This window comes from Choloepus didactylus, chromosome 8 (genome assembly GCF_015220235.1).
Source record: "Choloepus didactylus isolate mChoDid1 chromosome 8, mChoDid1.pri, whole genome shotgun sequence".
NCBI lineage: Eukaryota > Metazoa > Chordata > Mammalia > Pilosa > Megalonychidae > Choloepus > Choloepus didactylus.
Genome location: NC_051314.1, coordinates 109,500,507 through 109,527,615, shown reverse-complemented (window position 1 = coordinate 109,527,615; position 27,109 = coordinate 109,500,507). Strand labels below are relative to the sequence as shown.

The 27,109-nt window shown below is 35.0% G+C and overlaps 1 protein-coding gene and 1 long non-coding RNA gene across 15 annotated transcripts in view; one reads left to right on the top strand and one right to left on the bottom strand.

Moving 5' to 3' along the window:
• Window positions 1–27,109, bottom strand: part of SOX5 (SRY-box transcription factor 5) — a 1,020,679-nt gene that overhangs the window by 23,318 nt on the left and 970,252 nt on the right. For all 14 annotated transcript variants that reach the window (XM_037846149.1, XM_037846146.1, XM_037846153.1 and 11 more), the window contains 2 exons: window positions 15,371–15,548; window positions 4,770–4,915 (listed from right to left, as the gene is read on the bottom strand). In XM_037846149.1, the coding sequence (XP_037702077.1) occupies window positions 4,770–4,915; window positions 15,371–15,548 (324 nt within the window). The remainder of the gene's footprint in view (window positions 1–4,769; window positions 4,916–15,370; window positions 15,549–27,109) is intronic.
• Window positions 1–27,109, top strand: part of LOC119541849 — a 33,709-nt gene that overhangs the window by 5,525 nt on the left and 1,075 nt on the right. The window contains exon 2 of the long non-coding RNA XR_005218363.1: window positions 24,815–24,863. This is a non-coding gene — a long non-coding RNA (uncharacterized LOC119541849). The remainder of the gene's footprint in view (window positions 1–24,814; window positions 24,864–27,109) is intronic.

The window sequence follows — 27,109 nt, the reverse complement described above, 5'->3', positions numbered from 1 at the left end:
GTAGCCTCTTTTCCTGTGGTCAGTAATTTTCTTAAGGGTGGCATATGATCCAGTTCTAGCTAAGGAGATGTTTGTGGAAATCTCTTTGAAAGCAGGAGGAAAACATCCCTATGTGAATAAGAAGATTACACCTAGCAAACAGAGAGCCGATTTTCCTTCCTGAATATGCCTGCCTTCGTGTGTGTGTGAGAGTTCTGTAGGTACAACATCCATTTTGTGATTCTAAGAGAAAAACCAAGAGCAGCACAGAGAGTTCCAGCCTGATTTCATTAAGCTGATGAACTAATGCAGCCAATCTCCTATTCTTGAGAAAAATTAATCACTATTTGTTTAAACTGCTGTGTTTACAGTTCCAAATACATGCAGCAAAATATATTTCAGCCAGTCTTCCAGGGATAATTACATTTGGGGTGAGGGAAATAAGCTGGGAAACTTGGGGTGTATTCCTCATGCCAACTGAGTGCATTGGGTGTCTATTGTATTAATGTTGCCTGGTGGAACTGAGGCACAAACCGAGGTTTTTATGCTCTCCTATAAGGTACGTATTCAACATAAGGTCAAGAACTTGAGTATACCGTGGCTTATATGGTCAAAATCGTGCCATGGGGGCGTTATCGAAGCAAAGCAGGTGTTTACTGTTTTTTGTTTTTTTCAGAACAGAGGTATAAAGGTCTTCTTTCTGATTCTTCCTAGTAGAGAAGCTTACTTATTCATCCATAACACTAATCTGTAACAGAGCCGTGTGGTAAAAGATAATGTTATTTGAATGTACAATCAGACTATAATTAACCAGAGATGGCAATTATAAATAACTCTTGTGTCCCAGAGTTTCCAAGAAACCTGACACACACAGTTCTTGGATATGTTGAAACACTTCCAAGAAAAGTAAAGAAAAGAGAAATCTTTTAGAAGTGTCCTCAATTAAAATGTGTTTCAGTAAAAATGACTTTCATTATATGTTTTGGTACCTATCACTGAAAAATATCCTTCCCTATCTTCACACTTCTAATTGTTTTCACTGTCCAAATACAGCTTTTCAGAATTAAGACCTTCTAGTTGGGACAACCATAGTGGCTATGTTAATTGTGGAGAGGAGTTCCTGTGTATGAGGTTGGTGTACCTGAGAAAACATATCTCTACCACAGGATTCCAATAATCTGATCTGAGGTCACCATATCACCTTTTAGACTGAGATAAAGCATCAGGTTACATTTCATTTATTCTCCCTCTCTTTTCTTCCAACCCCTTTCCATCTTTCTCCTTCCTCTCCTTCCCTTCTTAACATTTCATATGCTTTCTGGGTTTAGGGAGTGTGGTGGTTTCAAGCTATATATACCCTGGAAAGGCATGTTCTTAAATGTAATCCATTCCTGTGGGTGTGGATTCCTGTGGGTAAGAAGGACCTTCTGACAAGGCTACTTCATTTGAAGTGTGGACCACCTCATTCAGGATGAGTCTTAATCCTCTTACTGAAGTCATTTATAAACAGAATGAATACAAAAAGAGAGAGAGACTGAGAGAAAGCCATGGCAGCAAGAAGCCAAAGCAACAAAACCTGGAAGAGAAGGGACAGACCAGCAGACGCCACCTTGTGCCTTGCCATGTGGCAGAGTAGCCAAGTCTCTGGAAGAAAGCATCCCCTTGATGAGGCCTTGATTTGGACATTTTTCTCAGCCTCAAAACTGTAAGCTAATAAATTCCCATTGTTAAGCCAATCCATTTCACGGTATCTGCTTTTAGCAGTCTAGTAAACTAAAATAGGGAGTTAGGAGTATTGTTTTAAAATGAAAAATGTTCTTCTTTTAGGATTTAAATTATATGAAAAGATGACAGTGGAAAAATATAAGAGGAATTTATCATACATGCTGCTTATGTCTTTAAAAATTGAAAGGCAAAATTTCAAGCCAATTACTGACCTATATATGATTTGGTCATGTTAAAGTTGGATGATTATTAAAAATCTTTTAAAAAGGTAGGTATGAAGAAAATAACAATAGAATAGGCATAGTGATTTGCCTTTTAAAGAAGAACAAACACCCCCATTTGTCAACTCATGTATATAACTGATCTGATATGCCAAGCAATGTGGGGGTCTTCATACAGTTCCAATAGGTGGGCTCATGTGCATAAATATACAATGATTAACAGTTAAAATAATAATTGATCTGAACTGTAAGCTCCATAAAGGCAGAGGTCATATCTTTTTGTTCATTCCAAAGAGCACACAGCACATAATAAATAATAGGTGATAATGTTAAATGAGCTACTAATTAAAAGATATAAATTTGACTATGTTATTCCCATGAATTTCACATAGATCAGTCATTATAATTGTAGAAATGACATCCAAGCTAACTCAATAGGAAAAGATAACCACAGCAATACCTGTTTCAAAGAGAGCTTCAATAGTTGTTATTTCATTATTAGATGTCAGAGGTAACACCAGGGATAAACTAATTCAGAGCCTTTTGCACAGAAGGGTTATTTACACATTATAAGAGACTGTCATCCTATTACAATTATAGAACTACTTCATTTTCATATTTTAAGATTTTTCATTTAAATCCCTATAAAATATAAGACTGTAATTGAGATAAAACTCAACTACATTGACAAGATGAAGAAGGGATTTGAGAAGGTTAACTGTCTTGAGAATGGAGGCATCTTAATTTACCAACAGGTTTTGGTAATACAACTTCAAAATTAGTCTTTAAAAAGCTGTTGTAATTCTACAAAAGAAAAAGGAATTGAAAATTCAAATAACTTTCAACAAAGGCAACTCTCACTCCTGCAACGTAAATAGGAAGCGCTGATCAGAGAAATTGTGACAGTGGAGCAAGAAGTGGAAATAAGGTCCCCAACAATGGACAAGTCTGGAATCAAGTGAATGCAGATGGTTCCACTCCTGTTACTTAATCAAAAGCCTGTGCAGAGTCACTGGAGCCAGCATAAAGTCATGTGTTAGAACAACAGCTGATCTGTATTAGAGGAGATTAACTCACAGTGCCATGGTGGAGGGCCTGGGATTATTTTATGTACTTCTATCGCCTTGCAAGCCGTCAGCATAATTATTGCCCTCCGATGTGAATGACTGATCTGAAACCACAGCTAAACAGTATGCTGCTTAGGGGTCTAGAAGATTCATGAAGATGAATTTCCATACCATCAAAGTGCTTCTAATGGGCTCCCTGATCCAACCACAGGGCCTGTTTTGCAAGTATATAGAACTCAGGATGAAGGCTGCCTGTCCAAAAGGATTTGGTTGGTTGTCACTTGACAATTCCCAGGCAGCACAGGGGAGGAGAGGGGGGAGATAGGTAGAGTTGTCTCTGCTTTGGAAGCTTAAATAAAAAAAAAAGAAAGAAAAGGTACAGATGCTTGCCAAATGCAACCAACTGCTGTATCCACAGCTGAATTCAATGCGCTTAACAAATAACGGCAATTGAGCTATGCTCGAGAGGAATAGCTTGAGTCACTTTGCATTAGCATCTGGCTGAGTGCTAAACTCATTTCTACATGGGGAGCAGAGAAAAGGAATTTCTGTTCAAGTATCCTTTCAAGAATGTTTAAATATTCGAATATAAATTCCTTTATGCTTGCTATCATTCCTTTTTAGAGCTGTCACTTTGCTTCTACCCTTCCCTTCCGGGGCTTAGATATAAAATTTTTGTGCTTCTCTCCTTTCACTAGTGTTGCTCTCTTTAGCTTGAAAGACTACAAGGGATGTATATTGATCCATACTTGTATGTCCCCTCTATAGAGAGAACAGAATTAAAATAATTTCTCCAACCCCATGTTAGAACCAGAGGAAAAGTACCATAGTGACAGGATCACCTTTACATTTCACCTTCACTGTGCAGACTGCTGGCTTCTTACAGATTCTATATAAAACCCAGGAAACCAGAAAGCTATTGGCAATCTGCTCATTCTGGACAACACTGTTTGACTCATATGTTTCCCAGGATAAATAACTTTCAAGTTACTGCTTAGTAGTTGGTTATTTTTTTCTCTTATCAACTGTATCTATTTATAGGATTGTGACAAGGGGGATGAGTAACATTTTAAAATTTAAATACAAAATAAATCAATTATTGCCCCCAAAAGCACATTATTTTGAGAATTCTATAATAACTTATATTTTACTGAATAAAATATAGTGTATAATTAGACAAAAGAATTTGACATTATTACATATTGGACAAATTCAGAAGTTTCACTGACCTTAGATAACGTTTGGAGAAGTGTTTTGTTTTGTTTGTTTATTTTAAGGATAAAGTCAGATTTTACACTTGTGCGGTTACCTAAACCTTGACAGTGCTTTGCACTGGAAACATGTTATGACAAGCTTGGGATCCTAAATACCTAAGAATATCATCATGGGTATCATCCAAGCTTATGCTGATTAAAGAAGATTCAGCATTTTCAAATCCAGCTTATCCCCCAATACAAGTAAAGCATTTCCATAAAGCAAACTTTCACTCAGACCCAGATATTTCAAATGCCATTTCATTTTAATACAAATTGATGGCATTAACGGTGATATTAATTGTCAATAGGTTTGGAGATGGATCTGAGAGAATCATGACATCTCCCATTTCCAGATTGTTTTGATTAGGTTGAGCACGAGTAATTCTGTATTGATGAAGGAAAACAAAAAAGGGAAGGAGAGCCATCATCTTGAGGATAGTGAGAGAGGATGAAAAGAGAGAAAGGGAAAGCATTCAGGCAATTTAATTATTTTTCAAAAGTAAGTTATTTTATGAACTAACCTTTTCTGCCCTGCAGTTATTGAGCCCTAGACTATTCACAACAGCAACCTTGCCATCAAGCACCTGTTGTTCCCGCCGAAGTTGCTCCTTCATTTGCCGAGCTTCTTGGATTGCCTTGGTGACAGCATCATGGTCATTTAAATAGCCTGAAAATGTGACAGAGCAAAGGATATGCTTTACACAAGGGCATGGATAAGTCAACGCTTAACCATAAAAATCACTTCTCTTTTGGCTAATGGCTAGTGTTTTGGCACCTAATATTTTCTCAATGGGATTTGTGTAAAATAAATGAATGAATAATTGATGATGACTGATTGACGTAGTCATATATGGACATGGTGCCAAACATCTGTAACAGAAATACAATAGTTAAGTAAATTATGATTGTTTCCAAATAACCAGTTATGTGGCTTAGGAAAGAAGTTTAAAATACAATTTTAAAACGAACACTATCATCTATATACTTTGTAGTGTGTAAATAGAAAGAATCTGATGTTTTTCATGCAAAAAACATTTGAATGTTACCAAAGGATAATTACCACTCTAATTACTGGATCTTTCATACTATTAGAAAGATCAATTTAGAATTTGTGTATAACACTATTAGTTTTGTTATATACAGAAGGAATAAATCATAATTAACTGACTGAAAGAAGAGCATCTTTCCCCTAAATCCATTTATGGTGATATAAACCACAGGTGGCAGTGGTATGCTATGGATGTAAACTTAGAATGGCCAAGATGCTAAATTTCAAGCACAGAATGTAACCAGGCACCTGTAATTGTTTGATAAGAAATTGTGGCTACTGGTAACTACAGTCACACTTAATTCACACTCTTAATAAGATGGTCAAATGTCCAGTTTCTGTCTGCAGCTCTGCAAACTAGAGTTAGTAAAAACACTGCCAAATTATTTCTCTTAAAGAATAACAAGTACAAGGAGCAACACTAATTTTGTATGATTTTAATTTAACACTGGTCATTTCTGTATTTGATGCATGTTATTAGGATGATCTGAATGATGTTAGGGTAGAAACCAACAGGAAGAGACTGTTTTGCAAATATTTAAAGGAAAGCTAATATCTATCATCTTTCTCTCTCCCTATCTTTTAACTAGGGCATAAAGTGGCATAAAATGAATCTGTAATATGAAATTGCCCAGAAAAGGGACTTGTTTGTGACATGAGGCTAAATCTAACCAGATCCATTGGTGAATTGTGACAGATGGAGGGACTGTGAGACAGAAGGCAGGCACTAATCACACATAAAATGACCGGCTTGCCTCAACATGTTCCATGGATTCCAGCAAACTTTACACCCTAATCCATTTTTAGAACAAAAAACATCTGGGCCATAAGTCCTCTAATCTGCCAAAACACACTATTAAATCCCATGATTTGTTGAAAAACACTAAGATTAAAGAAAGGAAATATAAAATGGCTAACTGCCGTGTTAGGAAAGTGTTATTAATACTCTTTCTTTGTCTCAATTATGACTGTTCTGGTACTAAAGAGCCTTGTCTAATCATGTCAGATTACACATCCTCGTATTGCTAGACTCTTCTATTTGATCTGCTGATTGCCAAAAAACATAGAATATTTTGTTGCTGCTTAAAACACTTCTGTTGAAGAAACTGATGGCAGATTAATGCAGGGCTTCAATGTTGGAAAGTTTCTAAGTGATCCTTTCCTTTTTCCCTTCGCTATGCACAGACTAGACCTGGTCCTCTGATGTCTTTGAGACAGAAAGATAAATTCCAGCATCTGGGATAAAAGGGAACCTTGAGAACCACTATATACTTTGCCTTGAAGGGCTAAATTCATTGGAACATATTAGAGGAATAAAACTGATCTTTGCTCATTGCAAATACACTATAAATTGGAAAGAACTATTTAGACCTAGGACAAAACTTTAGGATTAATATTTACTATAAAAATGATTGTTTTAGACTTTCATTATCCTCAAAATCCTGACTTGGTTTTCCTGAACAACCTTCTTAATATATTATTCTAGAACTTATTCCATTGATGAACAATACTACTCCAAAAATGAAATGCGGCTCTCATCTGAGACTGATGGTCACAGTATTTGTTCAGTTAGTAAGACCTGAAGAGGATCAACCTTATTTTTCCTACTCTCTAACCCATTTTTGTACAAACTGGCATTATGCTTTTTCTGTAGTCTATTTAGTTTCTATGTAATCTATTCAGCTTCTCCAGAGTACAAATATATTTGGAAAGGTTTGGCACATTGCATTGAATAAAAGCATAAATTCTTTCACTTTTTAGTGACTGCCAAGATAACACTGTGCAAGAAAAATGATTACTATAGATGCAAGAGGAATGCAAATTATTATGGAGGTGAATAACTGACAGACCTATGGTCTGTAATGGCAATTTCCAATTTGAGGTATTTGTTTCTCAGTGTGTGAGTGAAATAAGTCTTCACTTTTAAAAACTAAACATTCTTGCTCTCACAGATTCTTGGGTTTTAATTAAAATGCCATATGAACTTCTAACATTTTTGTCTGTTGTATTAAATTATAAAGATCCACAGTATTGGATCTTCCTAGGATTGTTTGTAGGTTCTTTACGTTTTGTTCTCATCATAGTCACCAAATCCCCAAATGGCCTTGCCTCTGATTTTGGAAAAGGCCGGTAAGGATGAACTTGCGCATTTCTGCTTCCCAATCCTACCCCATGCTAGATTCAAATCCATCTTCAGTTAAGCACAATCTTCCCTCCTGTTTCAACAAAAATGTATTCCTACTTTTATTCAAAGCAAACCTCTAAACTTAAGCTTTTCATTTCTACAACTCTTTATCAATTATCCTCTTTCTCGTTTACATCAACTACCTGATATTCTCCGGCACTGCCACCATCTCCAAGCCCTTGTTCTCCTCATAAAATAAGCACATAAAATCCCTCCCTCGACTTTGTGCTGCCTTCTGTTTCTGCCTGTCTCTCTCTTTACTTCTAAGTCAAGCTTCTCAAAGATTCTTTACATCGTACCTTTCCATTACCTTCCTCATCCACTAAAATCTTGTTTCTTCCTCCCTCAGTCTTTTAGGTGCCAAATCTAAGTTATGTTTTCCATTCTTTAGAGAACGATGGCACTGACCAGTACCTCATTGTTGAAATGCCTTCCTTCCTTGTTTCTCGTCATAGCACTCTAGATCTTCTTTCCTCTGTGATTCCTCCAACTTAGTTTCCTTTCCTGAGATCCTTTCTTTACCTGCTTTTTAGGTTTTGGACCCAGGCTTCAAACCTCAGAAAAAGCATGGGGTTGGGAATTGGACAGGTCTAAATTAAGATCTAGATTTGCCACTTCCTATCAATATACATTGTACAAATTTTGTAACCCAAGTCTCTCGTCTTATTGATTAAATGGGGATAATATTTGATAACACAAATATGAAGATTGAATGGGTTAATACAGTCTCCTAGCATAATAAATGGCCATCAAAGTTATTCAGTAACTTAATTTACAAAGGGGCATGGTGAAATGGATAAAATTTGGGCACAGGATTCACTTCTTGGGAAGTATGATATTTGACAAATTATAACAATCTCTATAAGCCTCAATTTTCCTCAACTGTAAAATGAGTGTAAGATTGATGAAAGAATTAAATTAGATAACATGTGACGGTATAGATAGTTCCTTGTACCTTTGGAGGCAGTGAAATATATTAATTCCTTTATTTGCTTTCCCCTTTCATATACCCTGCAAGCTCACCCACCGTACTCTGGTTGCATGGCTTTGAACACTGTTAGGAAATCCACAAGGGAATGTCATTTCTTGGGTGAACATTGAGGTTCAATGAAATGGGAGGCATCCCATCAAAGGTCCAAAGAGATTTTTAAAAACGGTCACAATACATTTTATGTGTCTTGATTCTACATTCAGGTAGCAAAATCATCTAAAGGCAGGATCAGACCAGAGGGTATGAGTTTAGGGGAGTCTTAGCAAGCCTCAATTTTAGAAGGAAAACAAGAGGATAAAGGTCAATATGGTTTTGAGTTACCACCTCAAATAAGATTTGGGAAATATAGGTTAGGAATCACGTATGTAAGAAAATTTGTGAGATTCTGTAAGCTTCTTAAATTCACCACATTTGATATTTTTTCGAGCCTCTGTGTTTCTTCTTAGTCATTACCATCAACATTCTGAAAATAAGAAGTAGATTCCTTTTATATATTTTTCAGGGGCAGAAAAGAAGGGTCCAGCTTCTTAGTCCAATCCTAGAGGGGAAAAAATCTAAAGAGAAATAGTGAGTAATGGCTGCTACTAAAGTAGAGGTGAAAAAAAAAAAGCTGTTGAAAGGAAGAAAAAGGAAAAAGCAAGAAACCACCCGTGGCCTAAAAGGTGTTCCTAAGACTCTAGGGGTGTTCCCAAATACTGTAAAATATCCATTACCTACTTCAAATCCTTTCTGATTTACAGATACATATATCTGTCTACACAGATTCTCTACTCGAATGCCCTGTGAGTATCTGAAATGTAGCATGTCTAGCACAGAATTTATCATCTTCCCACTACTTCAATCTGTTCTGCTTTCTACATTCTGTATCCCTTTCCACATGTCCATCCGGTCTCTTGAGAGTCATCTGAGACATCTCCTTCTCTTTTACCCCATACATACAAAAGGGAAGCGAGTCCTGACAGGTATGCTTCTTCCTTAGCTCACAAATTTGCTTCTCCTCTAGCCCCATGATCCCTGATTTCATTACAGCTACTTCATATCTCACTTGGGCTACTGCCATAACCTCCTAACTGATTTCCCTGTCTACAGCCTTACACTGTTCAAATCCATCTCCTAATCTGGTTCCTGAAAAAACATTCCAAAAAAAAAACCAAAACAAAAATAAACCCAGATATTTGTATCATGTCATTTTCCCTGATTAAAACCTCAATTCTTGGTACCCTAGTTGGTAAAGAACAATATCATCAAATGAAAATTTGTAATATTCTGCGAGAAAAATAAGTCCATGTTCAAATAAGTGTGGGAAATGCTACATCAAACAAAATTAAACAGGTTTCTTCATTGCGTGAATTCTCAAAACCTTTAATACATTCATGTGCACTGTAAATCTTCAAGAGAATAATAATAGTATGCAGCCTTTCCCAAATATATTCAAACAAGGAATTCTTTAGTGTTCCCCTCAAAACGTCATTCTGGGATGAATTCCAAGCACTTTAACATAGACTAAAATTCTCTTTGTGATATCAACTCTGTGCCTCCTGGCATTCTCTCAGGAGTCCTTCGCTTAAACTGCATGGGGCTATTTCCTGCTCCAAAGACAGGCCTCTTTCCTGCCCTCCCAAGATGTTCTCTGTCAGTGAAATACTCCGTCTTTCTTGTGGGTTTGGAAATTTATTCAAAAGTCACCCCTTCCGTGAAGACTTCCTTACCCACTCCAGACATGCTCCTTGGCAAGTTAAGTGCTTCCCATTTATATGCTCCTTTGAAACCTTGTAAATGCCTTTACTATCACACTGTACATTTTTCTAAGTTTGCTTTTCACACCAGTCTATGAACTCCTTAAGGGCAAGATTTTTTTTTTTTTCCTCCTTTCAATCAATCATTGATTCCTTTGGCTCATGGCAGCATCTGCTGAAGGAATAAATGCATTTTTCTAAATTGAAAGTATCTACCATTATAATCCCAAGTTCATTGATTGTATCTGTCTTCATATCATTGAAAGCCTGTACCACATACAAATTTATTAAAATTCATGGACCTAATAGTTTCTCTTTGGCCAAAACAAATACTTATTTACTACATATTTATTCTAATTGAACTTTTCAGCTATAATTACAAGTAAGGGCATGTGATTTTCAACAAATATTAATTTTCCTTCTATTTTTGAGATCATTTATCATCATCAAATTTTTGACAACCTGATATGCAGCCACTTCTTCATCTTTGGAAGCTCATGAGAATTAACTAGATAATAAATGTGAAAGCAATTTGTAAACTGTAAAGTACTATGCAAATATTAACTGCCAGATGTCAGTTGATATCCTTAATGTCCCAATAATACAATAGTTTTCAAAGAAGTTATTACAATATTCTTGCCTTCCTCATAGATTTTCTCAGTAGAAACATAAAATAATGAAACTTCAAGGTAATATCATCCTTTGTGTCATAATATTTTCACTTTCACTTATCAAGTTATAGAAATAAAAGTACCAAATTAAAGAGCTTGAAAATATTTTCCTCCATCTTATTGGGTCAAAATGCATCTACTCCATTTGCTCAGGTAAAGTTTTACTATTCATATATTAATGTCTCCAGCAAATGAATGGTAAGAATAATACGTTCCAAAGATTGTTACAACAGAGACTGTAGGCACCTTAAAGCTCAGTCCAAGACTTTCATCTGTTTATCTTCCAGATTTAGGAAAAAATATATAGCTTAGAGAAGATATTTAATACCCATTTGTTGGAATAATAGGTAAATGGATAAATAAAGGACTGAGAAGAGCATCTAAAGCAGACAGATTCACAATAGGCAACAAATAAAAAGAATGCCAACCCATAGACTATGTTTGTGGGCCCCAATCTCCACTGACCATGAGTTTGGGCAAGTCAGTAGGTGTTCATGTATGTTTATTTCCTTAAAATTAAAAGGGATATAATAAATATAAGTCAAAGTACTATCCACATCTGACAGGAACTTATTTAGGAGAATCCCTGAATAGGCACTTAGATCCTTTAAGGCTTATCTGTAAAACAAGTTTTGACTAGAGCACTTGGAAATCCATTTTATCCAGTTAAGGGTTTATAATTCTAAAATAGCTGCAATGAGAAATTAGATGAAAACCTGCTTTGATAAAAAGTTAAAAGCATTGTGCATATATACAACATAGGTGGAAGAGGCCAATGAGGGAAAGACAACATCTGGTCAAAAGATTCTAAAATTAACCATCGTTCCTCTGAACTATTCATGCCTTTTAAGATCCCATTTCTTTGGAGCTGCCCATCATTTGTGTACCATATCAAAAGCATTCTTATAGAATATGCTGTAATAATGGTCACCAACCTCAAAAAGTCACTTTTTACATTTGTAGCCAACAGATACATAGCAAAGAGCCCCATGTCATTAATGATAACTTAAATGTGTTATCTTTTGGATTACAGTTTTCTGTGGTTTATTAATGGCATAACACATCAATTCTTCTTTCAAGAGTGACCTTTGCAACACCATTAATCCTCCCAGCTTTTATCCAACTACATTATTACTCATTACAGTCTCAGCTTTCAACATCTGCATTTGTTGAAAAGAGAAAAGTAAATTGTAGTGGCCTCAAAGCCTTGAAAACTGTGAGGGATGTGTATGTGGTGAAGAGACTTTTCAGGGAAATAATAAGAGGAACTTTAGTAGTGGAATAGGTCACAAGATAAATGTCATTAAATACAATCTTGCCTTTCTAAAACACTTTCTATCCTACTTAATCCTTGGGAATAATAAAGTTAAAAAAATCCATATGATAAAAATGCAACTATATTAGTTATCCTGTTAGTTAAATATTATAATTCTAATTACATTAAAAAGTAGTTCACATATCAACCCTGTGATATTTGTCAACTCATTTATATTATGGAAGCGGATCATGCTAAATAAAATATATTTCCTTGTCCATACTTTGGACATGATAGCAAATCTTAACCTGGTGCCCATTTAGGATACTGAGTAGAGAAGCCAAGAGTCAGACCATAAGAGAATGATCTATAATGAAGAAAAAACACACATATATCCAAAATCTTTTTTAAACTTATCAAAACTCAAGTTTTTCACTGTTTCTTTTCACTGTTGCCCACAGCCCCAGTAAATAATCTTGAGTTCTACTTTGTGGAAATTAAAGCATTTGAAATATACTACTTCACTTTTCTTTTCATCCATCCTTTAATTTATCTGCAACTTTATCATTTTTTATTTCCTTCAGTTTCAGAAAAAGAAGAGACTTTTCCCCTTTCTAAGGCTAATCCTGTCTCACCATCTTTTCTCCTTGCTCCGTTATCATCCTGTATTTTTCAAATCTACACCTCTCTCCAACTCTGCTTTCTCCTCCTCCTTAATTTTTATATATAAATGGGAAAACCTATTCTAAAGTCTGTCTCTAATCTGACTTCTCAAAATTTAATCATATTTCAACTTTCAAAAATACTGGCCTATATCATCAACTGCATTTTCTTTCCACATTCTCCAAATCTTTGCAATTGGAATTCTGTCCCAACAATTCTACTAAAACTTCTCTAAGTCCACCTAACTATGAACTCCAGCTATAGCCTAAGATTTTTCTCATTCTTCATATTCTTTAACTTTTCTTCACAATGTGACACACTTAAAATACTTCCTTTTTGAAACCTCTTAGCCTAGCATGACACTACACTTGGTAGACTAGCATGATATCTTATTTCTTATTCTAAAACACTCAATCATTACTTGCTCTTCCCTCAGTTTTCCATCTCAAAAAAGTATGGTTGTTTAAAAATATGTCCACAGGTTATTTGATATTTTTCCCTTCAAGAGGTGGAACCTAATCCCCCTCACTTTTAAGTTGAGCTGGACTTCATGACACTTTGATAATGAATAGAAGCAGGACTGACTATGTGTGGCTTTGGAGACAAGGTCATAAGAGGCATTGTAACTTTCTGTCTGCTCTCCTTCTTGGATCCCTCACTCTAGGAAAGGTTAGCTACCATGCTCTATGAGCAACCCTATGAGAGAGGCCCACAGGGCAAAGAACTGAGGTCCTCTGCCAACAACCAGTGAGGAATTGAGAGGCCTTCAGCCCAGGGCCATGTAAGTGAATCACTGTGAAAATAGATCATCTTCTCCCAGCAAAGTCCACAGCTGACTTCAGCCCTGGTCAATATCTTGTCTGCGAACAACGAGATACCCTAAGCCAGAACCAACCAGGCTCCACTCCCTGATTCATGACCCTAAGAAACTATGAGATAGTAAATATTTGTTGATTTACATTGCTAAATTTTGGGTTAATATGTTATGCAGCAATACATAAGTAATATAATAGGCAATACCTCAATTTTTCACCCCCCTTCTCTTCTTACCAGACACAGTTGTTTCTGATGAACTTAACTTGCTCTTACAGCTTCAAAAGCCTCATTTTATGAATAATTTTCATATCTAAAATTCTAGCATCCCTTTTCCATATCAAATTTAACAGTTTCCTTCTGAACATGTCTATCTAAATTTTATATTAAATTTTTATATTTATCTCTTCTCTCAAACCTGCTCCCTTCCTGACCTTTCACAGTTAATGGAGACCTAATGCATCTTTGCAGTTCAAAATCCAAGGCTTCTTTGTCTCCTACTTGTCTCTCACCCTGTATATTCCATTGTGGATAAATTACATCAGTTTTTCCTTGATAACCTCATTCAATCTACTCTTTCTTTTTTTCTCATTGCTTATTACTATCTCACGTAACTTACTCTTGCTTTGTACTAGAACAATGGTCCCTGCTGCCGTTGTCTTCCTGCTGCCAAAATTCTTAAAGCTCTGAGCACCTTACATGGAAATAAAGTCAAAATCCCTCAAGATGGCATTCAAGGCTCTCTACAATTGGGGTCCATCTGTCCCTTTCAGTTTTAGCTCCCATTATTTTCCACCACACACCTATTCTATAATGTAGCCAAATCAGTACACTTCCCCAAAATATGCTGATTTCACTATAGGTATTTTTCTTACAGCTTAGAGTGTCTAGCAATTTATCTCCTCTTCAAGGCTCAGTTGGAATTAGACTCTCTCCAACCTGGCCTTCCTTCATCCTTCCCAAATAGAACTTAACGCTTCTCTTTAACTATAGAATTCTACCTGTGTTCTAGAATCTCACTTTCTATAGCTGACTTGTACTATAGGATAGATAACTTTTCCCCAACTAAAACATGAGGTCCCTGATGGCTGGTCTGTCCTAGCCACCTCATAACTGCAGGCATATAACAAACATATCAATAAGTGTGGGTTGAAGTTAACACATTTTACAGACTATGTTACGAGAGTAAATTATCACTGACTGTTTAAAAAGTCAGCATACAGAAACATTTCTCTATTGTTTATTTACTCTCCTGAAATAACAATTGAAGCTAACTACTCTTTGTAATACTTAAATGAGTTCATATCCCAAGCAGAATGTAACAGAGCAATCTTGACATTCTGATAGTGGATGCTGTTCCAGGCAGAATGTATTGTATCATTATGTACACTCTGCACACATCACAGAAAATGGAAATAAATGTCAGAGATGGAAAAGGCAAGTCACCTAACAGCAACATTCTGGAGCCATCAATCACTGTGATTTGTCATTTAGACCTCTCTTTTAAAAAATATACTTATGGACACCAGTTACATAGATAAACATAAACAGCACAATTAGATTTTCAGGGGACATTATAACTTGCACTTCGGTTTTAAATAGCCTTTACAATTTTAAACAGACCTATGAGGTTCATTAAATTGGAACTCTCTTATGAAACCCAAGCCATGCACAGGATATGCGTGATTTGCCATTTAAAGATGATTTCATTCAATTTCCATCAACAGAAATTCAGCAAGAACAAAAGAAACAGAACTTACCTATTGTGCTAACTCTGGCTGAAGGACTAGCTAACGCTGCTGGGACAGAGGCTTTGAGGGGGCCTGCCCCACTGTTTATTCTCAGAGCTGGCATATGGGGAGAAGTGGGTGATGTGGGTGATTTGCCATCAGAGGTCTTGGGTTTAGCTGATAGGTTCAGTGGCTGTGCCACTTCATCCTGCAATGATCATTAGAACATGAGCTGTGATAAGGAAAGGCTAATCAAAAATGCCTATAAAAACACAGGTATACAGCCTGACATTCCCATCAAATTAGCCTACTAATCAGTGATGTTAACATTCAATCTGAACATTTCAGTGTTTGGTTTGCTGCCAACATGATGTTATTTCAAATATATATTTTGAAACACCTTTTATATATGAGAAAGTACATGTGCACTCAACTATCCAGAAAGCACATACCTGATGTAACCCATAAGCAATAATCTTATATAGCTATTCTTTATTCATTTTTATTGAGAGGTATTGCATAGTTCATATAAACTAATGACATAGATAGACAGGCTACGTGGAACATCCATGGACCCTAGTACATTAAGTATAAAAAATTAAGTATAAAAAAATAAAGCTTCCTAACTGTCTTAGAAAATAATCTTTCCTCCTTGGTAACATAGAGACACCTTTGATTTTGATCTAAAAATGAAAATAAACATAATTATCATTATACTAATATGTACTATTTCTGGAAGCACTTTTCTAAACACTTAACAACATTGTGTTTTTTAAATCCAGATTTTTCCAGATTTACAGATTTTCAAGTAGGGTTTACGCCTCTGTTCTGGAATTGGATGGGATTTAGAAATAATGATATTCATACAAACTGCCTTGCAATGGATAGGAGTAAGTATTCCAAATGCCTTGTTACTTATGCTACACTACATGGCAAGAAGAATTCTATGTGATCAGTTCAACAACAGAACAACATCCAGTTGTTCTATTGTTGAATAGGGCAAAACTTAGTTTACATTTGATTTCATACCTTTCTATATTAACCATCATGAAATTTCATATCTAAAATGTATGCATATAATTATCACTAAAAGTTCTATCACATCTTATAAGAAACAGATACTATTCCCATTATATCACTTTGTTTTCATTGGAAACTGAGAAAGTTGATTCCTTTATGTGCTATATAATTGGAATATTATGCTACTCGTTTGTTACCTTGTTTCCAATTTTACATAATATGACTGTAGAATCTGAATTTAGATTCTACTTAGCTCTGTTTCATCTTTGTGAGTTCAGAATATAAACTATATAACAATAGCAGGATAACTTTGAAAGCAGAACAATTTTTAATCAAATGGGGTATTTGATGACAGGGAAGTATATGTTAATCTATATAAATATTTAATGTGCATATTTACCAAAAACTGTTTAAATAGGTTGCTTTACAACATGGTAAAATGGTATAAGACATCTATTTCAAATTTATATATTAAAGTGGTTTATTATTATCAATTGAAATAGAGGTATTAAGAGTTGGGATAATTCTTATATTCGAGGTAAGGAAATTGAAGCAGAAGGGCTAAATTTTGGATCTCATAATTCAATGACAGGATTTTAGATTCTGTGGTTAGCTGCACTTGGGAAACTCATGAACATACTAGATAAATTACTCTTTTATATATATATATTTCAATTCAGTTTTGTTTGTGTCAGAGAAAAGTACAGCTATTACATAGTCCTTGAAATGATTGGCAATTTGGGATCATGTGTGATGTATAATAAATGAATGTCCATTATACCTAATTTATATAGATTCACAGAATCTTAGTAGGAGGTGAGACAAGATAATTTCACAGCTGGCTAAATATATAGTCTTGAAAAGTTTACTTTAGCAATTTTGAAACTATAGGGACAAAATTATTCCTAGATCATTCAATTTGGTACATTCAGTTGAGTTGTCAATCATATCCTTATGTATCTTGCCCCGTTAGGCAAAAACCCAGAGTACTATGTCCTTTTCAGTATGGAACAGTGGTTTTCATAGCCTGGTCTGTGGACTAGCACCATTAGCACCACCTAGGAACTTTCTAGAAATACAAATTCTGGATTCTAGAAAATCTGGGGGTGGGTCCCAGTAACCTGTAACAGGCACTCCCAGGTGATTCTGATGCATGCTAAAGTTTTAAAGCCAATGCCCTATGTAATATAAAGAGAATCTATTAAAATTGTTCTATTTATTAGACTTCAAAACCCTTTGAAAAGTTTCCTCAGTAAAAAGAGGTAACATTAAAAAATGAGTAAAATAACCTCAGTCTAACATTTGGTTGGGATATATACCATATGCTAATAACAATGAATGAAAACATGCATATACATAATGAACTGAATGCTACTGAGATTCAGTGGGGCAATAAAGGATTAGAGTCCAGATCTTCTCCCTATAACTTCAGCCTAAATATCCTGACTGCTAGATGGGAGCTTTATTGACTATTTATTATGCAGCTGTAATTATTCCAGGCACTTTCCCCCCTATAAAATGGTGTACCTATTTTCTACCCTCTGCTTGAAATTACTGGCCTCTGTCATGAAAGCCCTAGAACTTCCTTTGGCAGCAACACAATTCTTACAACGTTTTGGGGATACTGTGGAGAAATTAAGGTAGCTGTTTCATTTAACTGTGCAGACAAAAAAAAAAAAAAAAAAAGAGAGGAAGGACTATATTCCCAGAATTGTAACAAAGGCAATTTATAAGCACAGAGGAAATAGGAGTATGAGTGTGTGCAGAGGAGTACTGGCGCTGATGGAAGACGAGGCTGATGTGGTGCTGGCAGGGCGAATGCCTTATGTCTTAGCTTTAACACTAAGAACTGTTAACATGCACATGCTGAAAAAATGACTAATCCAAGCTCTTAAAAGAGCAAGACACCCGCCAGATCTCTTAATCTACTCCTCCAGTCAAGGTAGCACAGCTGTCTGAAAGCCAAAAAGTGCAAGACCCCAAGGACATAATAGAGGTTGACAGTTCCAAAGTTCATATAAATGTCCTTCAAAATGCCCTTCATTCTCTTTCACTGTGTAAGCAAGGCTAATGGTATATTAATAAGAACTCACATGCTTGATCCCTATACTGGTGACTGTATAAATAATTTTGAACCCATTATATGACATTATTTTACAATTTGGTTGTTTTAATAATTTACTATTATGCTATTGTACCAAATGCCTATTATTCATGATGAATATAAAAGTTGTAGTCCTTTCCCATTTTCTCTCATTTTTCATTTGCCTAGATGAAAATTTAAAAACCTTTAACTATAAAATGCAAGTGTACTATTTATGACATTCATTCTAATAATTATGAATATAAAGAACAAAGGCTGAAGGTAGGGCTTTTTATACTTCGGTTTTTATTTGAAATATATCATTTAGAGGAAATTTGTTTGAAAGCTTAGTGTGGCCCACCCTTATTTGAACAAATAAAACATACATTTAAAATTGTAATTAAATTATATATAAAAGGATGTAAGTAATTTTCAAGGTCAAGAAAGCAAGATAGCATTTCTATCAAGTGCACCAACAAGCAGTGTGGAAAGCGACTTTCTTTTAATTAATTGTCCAATCATTACATGATAATGGCCACTGAATAAAGCAGAGGCTAAGCTTAGTTGTCTGCAATGGAATGCTAAACAAGTAAAATCAAAACATACCTATATAGTTCAGGTACACTGCATTTACTTTTAGCTACTAATGACTTGACTGAAAGCAAACATGTCACTTAAGACAAGCTAGTGGCCATGGCAGTAGAAATACTGATGAAGTTGTCATTAATTTGTATCTGGCCAATGGCAACCCTCGACACAGATAAATAATACGGGTAAAGGAAAGAATGTGAAAGAAATACGCAGCCTCGGATGCTCTGAAAAATTACCAATTGTCATCACTGATTCAAGGATTATTCCACATAAACTTACCAAATACTGTGAAATAACTATATATAGTTAAGATATTTCATTTAGATGATTTTCAAATAAGAAAGTTATTTTAGAAAACAAGTTACTCTAACAAAATTGCATAATATTCATACTTTTATAATGTGCAAAGACAAAATTATTTATAGAAATCAAATATAATTTATCAGAAGGAAAAAAAAGGTATTCTTTGGAATCCTGGAGGGCTATTTCTCTCTCCCCAATCCTTAGCCTTCCTTCATTTCTCTGCTCAGGAACTGTGTTGGAGGACTAGAAAACAGGGATACCAGTATCCTATAGAAGTCTACTAATTTCTTCCTATTTGAATCCTTATCCTCCACAACCTGGAAATTACTCACAGGAGGGTCCTTGGACCACAAGATGCACCACTGAAGATGTGCAAATGATTATACCCTCGAAAGAAAAATTTCGCTTTTATTTACATCTTTATTCATTCTCATTATCTAGGTATCTAGTTCATGCCATATCATAGGTGTTTCAAAATATCACTTCTTAGATATTTAGCACCTAATGTAGTTATTAAAAATCAAATTTTTATTTTGCATTGAACAAATTTATAGCACTTTAATGGAAAGAGACAAGAAATTATAAATTTATTCAATCATCCATCCATTCATTACTTATTGAGTGGTTTTTCAACTATTTATTAACGGCTATTACATGCCAGAAGTCAAAGAAGACATAAATCAACTGATACCTAGGCATGTGGCTTTGAGGCTTTGAGGCTTTGGTTTTGTATGGCAAAAGAGAAAAGAAGTAGATTTACTTTCTATTTAAATCCTATTTGTATATGGAATTGCATTTTATTTAAAGTTAATTCTTTGAGGACAGTTTGTCTATGCATTTAATATAATGTTTCATTTATAAATATACTTTGATTCTTTAATGGCCATACAGTGATTGAATTCTAAGTACATATGTATGCCCATCTATATATCTATATCATCTATCTAAGTACTTTTAGGCTACTGCCTCTGCACAATTTGAAAACTGTATCTGTCCCCATATGTATCATAAATATTCATGGGGAAGTATCAATCTAGCAATAATAGCATATGGGGAAGAGTAAAGGCATTTGTAAAACTTGTTGCAAAATTAATCATGCTTCACTGATGAAATAATCATGTTAAATTAAGTCGGGAAGTTGCATGACAGGCTGAATTGCCAATGTACACTGCTATAGCTCCTCTCCTCCCTACCTTGTACTCATACTCATCTCTTCTCTTTCTTCTTTTCCCCTGTTGTTCATCACCCCTTTCACCTCTCCTCCTCAAACATGGCATTTCTTTTCCACGGTTTAAAAGAGGCCTACCAGAGGAAAAATAACTAAATAGAAATATCATGAGGTTCTCCAAAAATGGCGACATGCACCTGAACCTTTCTGTCATGAAGAACTTAGAAAAAAGTTTTGCATTTATGTCCAAGAATCAAAGTATTACAAGATAAAAATAACTTTAACAATCTTAAAATTATTTTCTTAACTCCTGAAGAATTAAGAATTCTGCTTATGTGGCTGCCCCAACTCCATATTTAATTAGTAGATTCCTGTTTCCTAAAAAGTAAGCCTATCATCTTACAGAGAACATAATTCTGAAACCTCGTTCCTGAACAGATGCTTACTTTTGGACGTACAAATTGCAAGATGCCTTGTTAACCAGGAAGAAAGAGCTCCAGGAATTCTTTGATAGGTGTGCTTTTGCTGTGTTAATGCTACCATTAGAGTTGATTGCCATTTAAATGCAAGTCTTAAGTTATTTAGATGAGGGTAATATGTTCCAGCTTCTCATTTAGCGCCCTTATTTTGCCATTTTACACTTTTGCTTAATGTATACCTGCTTCTTTTAAAAAATGAATGTTAGTAGTGTGGTTGGAGGGCATTTGCTTCAATGTGGTAATTACACATTGCTTTTACACTTAAATTGTTGGCCCTTAATTAATTTAAAGGTATTCAAATAGTATCCATCCTTTTAATTTGTCTAAAATGCCCCATTACTTCTTGTTAATATTTTAACAGAGTATTTTCCTTGTTTTTTGACTTTGTTGATTCAGTTGCTCAATACTGTAAATTATATACACAAAAACACACGTAGTTTAATGCAATTAGATGAAAGAATAAAATGTGTAGTGTCTGGAATATTACTTATATTTCATACATTTTTATAAATTTAAAAACTTGTTTTGAAATAATACCAAATCATGATATTCTTTCTATGCACTGAGTCCTTCTGTGATAGCCAGTCTCCAAGACAGCCCTGGTGACCCTTGCCACCTGGTATTGAGGCTCACAAAAGTAGGGCTGATTTATACAACCAAAGGATAATGCCGAGTGACAGTGTGACTTCTGATGCTAGCTCAGAGACAACACTGCACCTTCTACCTAGCTCTTTCTTGGCTCACTTGTTCTAAGGCAGGGCTGCTCAGTCTTGTCACTTTTCACATTTTATGTCAGATAATTCTTTTTTGTAGGTGGCTACGGTGTGCCTTGTAGGATATTTAGCAGCACCCTTGGCCTTTACCCACTAGATGCCAGTGGCACCATGCCCCCCAAGCTGTCACAACCCAAACTGTCTCCAGACATTATCAAAGGTCCCTGGGGGTGGGAGGAAAACCACCCACAGCTGAGAATCGATTAATGCTCTCGGTGGAGCCAGCTGCCATGCCATAAGGACACTCAAACAGCCCTATGGGGAAGTCTATATGGCAAGGAACTGTGGCTCCTGCCAACAACCAGCACTAATTTGTCAGGCATGTGAGTGAGCTACCTTGGAAGTGGATATACCAGTACCAGTTGAGCTTTCAAATGGCTGCAACTTCAGTCAACAACTTCATCGCAACCTCATAAGAAACCCTGAGCCAGATCCACCCAGCTCAGCTACTCCCAGATGCCTGACCCACAGAAACCGTGAGAAACAATTAGTTACTGCTTCAAGTGACTAAGGTTTAGGGTACTTTTTCAGGGACTGATAACTAAGCCATCCTCTATGAAGGAGGTGCAGTCAATTTATGGTAAGTTCTTACAGGGCTCCAGTGCATTTTTTTACCAAGAAATTATTTTGACCCCTGGTAAAATACTTGTTTCTCATTCATCAACCATAGCACATGAATACATTTCATGAATGTCCCTCAGTTTTACTTAAAATATTCTGTATAGCCAGATGCCATTTCTTTTCACCTTTTCTTTCCTTCTCTTTGTTTTCCTCTCCCTTCTCTTTAACATCTCCAAATTAGCTTTTGAGATGCTCATTTTAGATTAACACTCTATATAACCTCTCTTTTTTATTTCCTAAATGTTCTAAAAATATCTAATATAAATGCAGTTTCTATGTATTTACTTAGAAGAATGTCACAAGAGAAGACATTTAGCCCACTATACCAGATGAAAACCTACTCATAGAAATTCTGCAGAGTCAATTTTCTAACAATATTTTAAAAGAGGAAGAACAGGAGGAATAAAAGTGTCAACAATAATATTCTGATGAGAACAGTTACATGAGCCAGTATAAAACGTATGGTGTGTTCACACTCAACTTTGTTTAACCTCTGGTCCCCAGACAATTTCTAATTTCTAATAATAAGGGTTATTTTGTCCTGTGGTGTTCCTTACATCTGGATGATTGCTATTATCTTATGAAATGATTAACAGTTCTATCAAGAGGCTAAAAAGAAGCATAGAGCAGTGAGATTTGATGTTAATAATCATACCAGATCCTCTTCTTAACCTCTAAATGTAAATCTCCAAAAGCTTTTAAAAATGATTTAGATAAATTAAAGAGTTTGTTACTCCATGTACAAAAAGAATGTAACATTTTCTTGGTACCATCCGATTGGTTGCTCCTTAAATTCATAATTCAAAGACATTTGTCACTGCACTGTTAATTTCCTGTTAGTTCCTCTTGAAGATATGTGAAAAAAATTAATGAAGAACTACAAAATTGTCAAATAATGGAATGGATTCACAAAAAATTGAAACAGAGCTCACAAAGCCATACTGCTTTACAAAACTAATACATTAAAAATAAACTCAAAGAAATTAGAAGCCACATTGATCAAATTCTATTACCATGTCTGTGTTGGGGATGGCACCTCTACCTGATTATACAAAATGCACACACCAACATCTCTACCTGAATCTACAAGAGGAATTAATATTAAAAGACAGCAAAACAATAAAAACAGCAACACATCAAATTAGTGGTAGATGCTATGTCCCACTGGGGTCATATAAAGGAAAAGTAAAAATATCACGTGGAGCCACGAATAGCCTCATATTCAGGAAAAAAAAAAAAAAAGCTGAAAATGTTAAATGAATGATTTGACGACCTTAAATCAAGACCAAATAAAAGCACTTTGGAAGCCCCTCAGAGGCCTAAAGAATTCCTTTTCACAAAATATCTTTGGATTTTGTATTTTTCTGGATCCTAGGAAAAGTTTGGTCTGGTTATAAGCAGATAGACCTTTTTTTAGAAAGCTAGCCCAGGAGAATGGGAGAGATGAAATAGAACATGTAATCCCATATATAGGTTATTTATGAGAAACCTCATTTCCAATGCTCATCTACATGCATGCTCAGGTCCTAAGAGGCCCAAGTCCTCAGTAGGACCCTTTAATGACTAATGACAGTCAACTGGTATATATTTGGCAGACAGGTCAAGGCCAAATTGTCCAGAGCATAGAACCTTGAGGAAGGATGGATTTGTGTATGTGTATGTGCAATGGATTTGGTGGTAAATGAGATGAGATGACAAGCAAAGATTAAGAAAGACTAAACAGCACCCTAGTGTAACTATCAATAATGCCATGTATTTCACTTTATTGCATTAGCTGTTTACCTGAATCGTTCATGACAAATAACCAGATTTCAAATAGTGTAGGTGAACTTGACTATTTAATGGCATCTTAACTGATTCTCTGAGTACACTCACCCTTTACACTACAGATTTTTTGAAAATAGGCATCAGTATAGTATTTTTTTATCACCATTTCTTGAATAGAAAAATACTGTTAAAATACTAAATTTTAACTACTTAATGTTAATTAGATGGTTGAGAAGAGAGACTGTGAATAGCTAACTCTTGATAAATTTTAATTTTTTTCCTATTTTTTGTCTTAAGGTGTTTTAAACATTCTTTATTTCTTCATACAATGCACACAGTGCATGCTAAGCGAATGCCATTTTGCCTGCTAAACAACAAACTATGAGCATATGCAGTACCAAAATGTATCCCACCAACATTTAAATCTCTTCTAATGAATTCTTCTTGCCACTTGAATTTCATGGTTTTTCCCACTCTTCAGAACTTTGCTCCCTTTTCTTGCTTTCTGCTAAGGTTGAAGGCTTGATGTCTCTAAGACTCATTGCTTTCTACCCTAAGATGTCAGCTAACAAAACCACTGTCAGCAAAAGTCTTAGCAATAGGCTGCCATTTAATTTAATTTGAAATTGTACATCCAAACGACAACTCTTTTCATTTCATTCATTGCAGAAAGTGAAAAAGGGGCAATCATTGAAGACAAAGGGTAAAAAGTCCAAAGGTAAGTAAAAATAAAGCCTAAATGCAAAACTCATTTTTCCCACCTTTACTTCCTTTAACCTAGACTGGATCTCATCCTTCAGGTTAAAAGAAATATTATTTTCCTTTCTGAATGTATAATTAGAAGAGTTGTACCATCGGCCCCCTCCCCCCTTTTTCATGTGGTAGGTTCATTCTTTAATTTGCTCCACAAGCATATTTTAGGGATTATTCAAAATAGAGTGATAGGTCATGGAAGAGAAGGAATTTGTATTCCAGTTGGGGAAGCAATAAGGATACACTGAATGGTAGAACAGTTTAAGGAAATGTAGTTTGCTAGGAAATTTCAAATATTAAGGAAATATCATTATGATAACTCCAAAAGAGTGCCATGAAGGAAGTTCTTAAAAAACAAACAAAACAATTCAACAATTGTATTTTACTTAGTTTGGATAATTTAGATTGAATTCACCAATATGATAGATTTGTTAGTCTAGGACCTTGGTTTGGATTTTTGATTTTAGATGTTTAATTTAAATGCAATTTTCAGAACTTTATTAAAGTTATAATTTCATATTCTGTGGGTCCTCGCACCACATTTGAAGAGTCTAAAAACAAAAGATAATACCATCTTGGAAAACTGTCCTACAAAATTTGCTATTTGGGCTTAGATAATTTTTACTAGAAAGAATTTAAGAATTGATATCCCTTACCCTAAAGTATTCATCAAAAACAATTACTTTCCAATTGTGAATGACTTAAGGATTTTTCTTCTTCCCCTTCTATCATAATTAACCTGTTAGAGACTGAATAAAAGAAAAGGTACAGTGTATGTCTAACTGAATTCAGGAATTGTGTGATTTTTATGTGGAAACTTCCTCCTACTCTAAAAGAAGTGCTGATTTTGTAATATAATTTTATCATTGACAAGAGCTAGTTTCCAAGTAAGAAATTAATGCTTATAGCCCCATGTGCTATTTGCTACATAAATATTTGGAAGAGTCAATTAAATATTGCAAAACCTATAAAAGTATGTTAATGAGTTTAGTGACCTAAATTCTTATAACTTCATTTGATAAATTATTTTCTAAAATTTTAATAAATTTATAAATGAAAATTTAATTATATGATATAAATTTAATAATGAAATTTACAAATTATAAAATTTATATTATAATTTATTTCAAAAAGTCAAAGAATTATATATTTCTTCTTTAAAAAATTTATTGTGGTAACATAAATAAAACACAAAATTTGCCATTTTAACCATGTTACCTCTTCATTTTTAGTGATGATTTCCTAATACTATTCATTTTGCTCCCTGACATCTAGAACATGAGATATCATCAACCCCAGTTTGCAGATAAAGAAACTGAGGTTAGAGATATTCAAAGATTTGTCAATGATATTATCCTTAGTATGCTTGGGATTTCCTAGATGTCTTGGCAGAGTTGCTAATCAATTAGCTAAATACCAACATGGAAATGAATTGTTAACAATAGTTGCCTTGAAATGTCGGAATAACAAATGAAATCTTGTAATTTCATCTTCTGAAGAAATTTACATCCCCAAACACTAGGGACAATGCAGAGCTCAATTAGTATAATATTGGTCTGATCCCTTGCAAAATTTTTATGACAACAAAATCATGAGATACTTAAAAAAAAATAGCTACAAATAAATTCTGAATGGTATTCATATATCTAAAGTACATAGCAAAGGAGTAAATATTTCAAGAAAATACCATAAACATCTTTAACATCATTATTTGGAATGATCTCTTTTGTTTCAACATAGAACACATCAATATATATACATCCATATGCTTTCTAGTCACTTAGAGCAAAACTAATATTGCAAGAAATGGAGAAAATGGGAAAGACCTTTAGCCCACCTACCAGCTTGACCAAAGGCTATGAATCCATCCCTGGTTTATTTCCAAATAGTTGTGTCAAAGGTTACCCACAGGCCATTTTATAGTGATTTATAGCTGATGTCTACAAATCCCCTTCTACTTTCATGATAACCTCAATAGAGTCATTAAGGCATCCTTTGTCTGCATGGCAGTCACCAGGAGGGAACTGATGTCTTTAAAGAATTCTAAGGGGTGATGACTATTTACACAGATTGTCAGTAAAGGCAGTTTTTATGTTGTGCCCTGGAGACAAAATATGTTTCTCTCAACACATCGGAGATGCTTAGCTTGATTTTATATTCTGCCTATCATTCCAAAATATTAAATATTCAAAGGTATAGGCCAAAGAAACT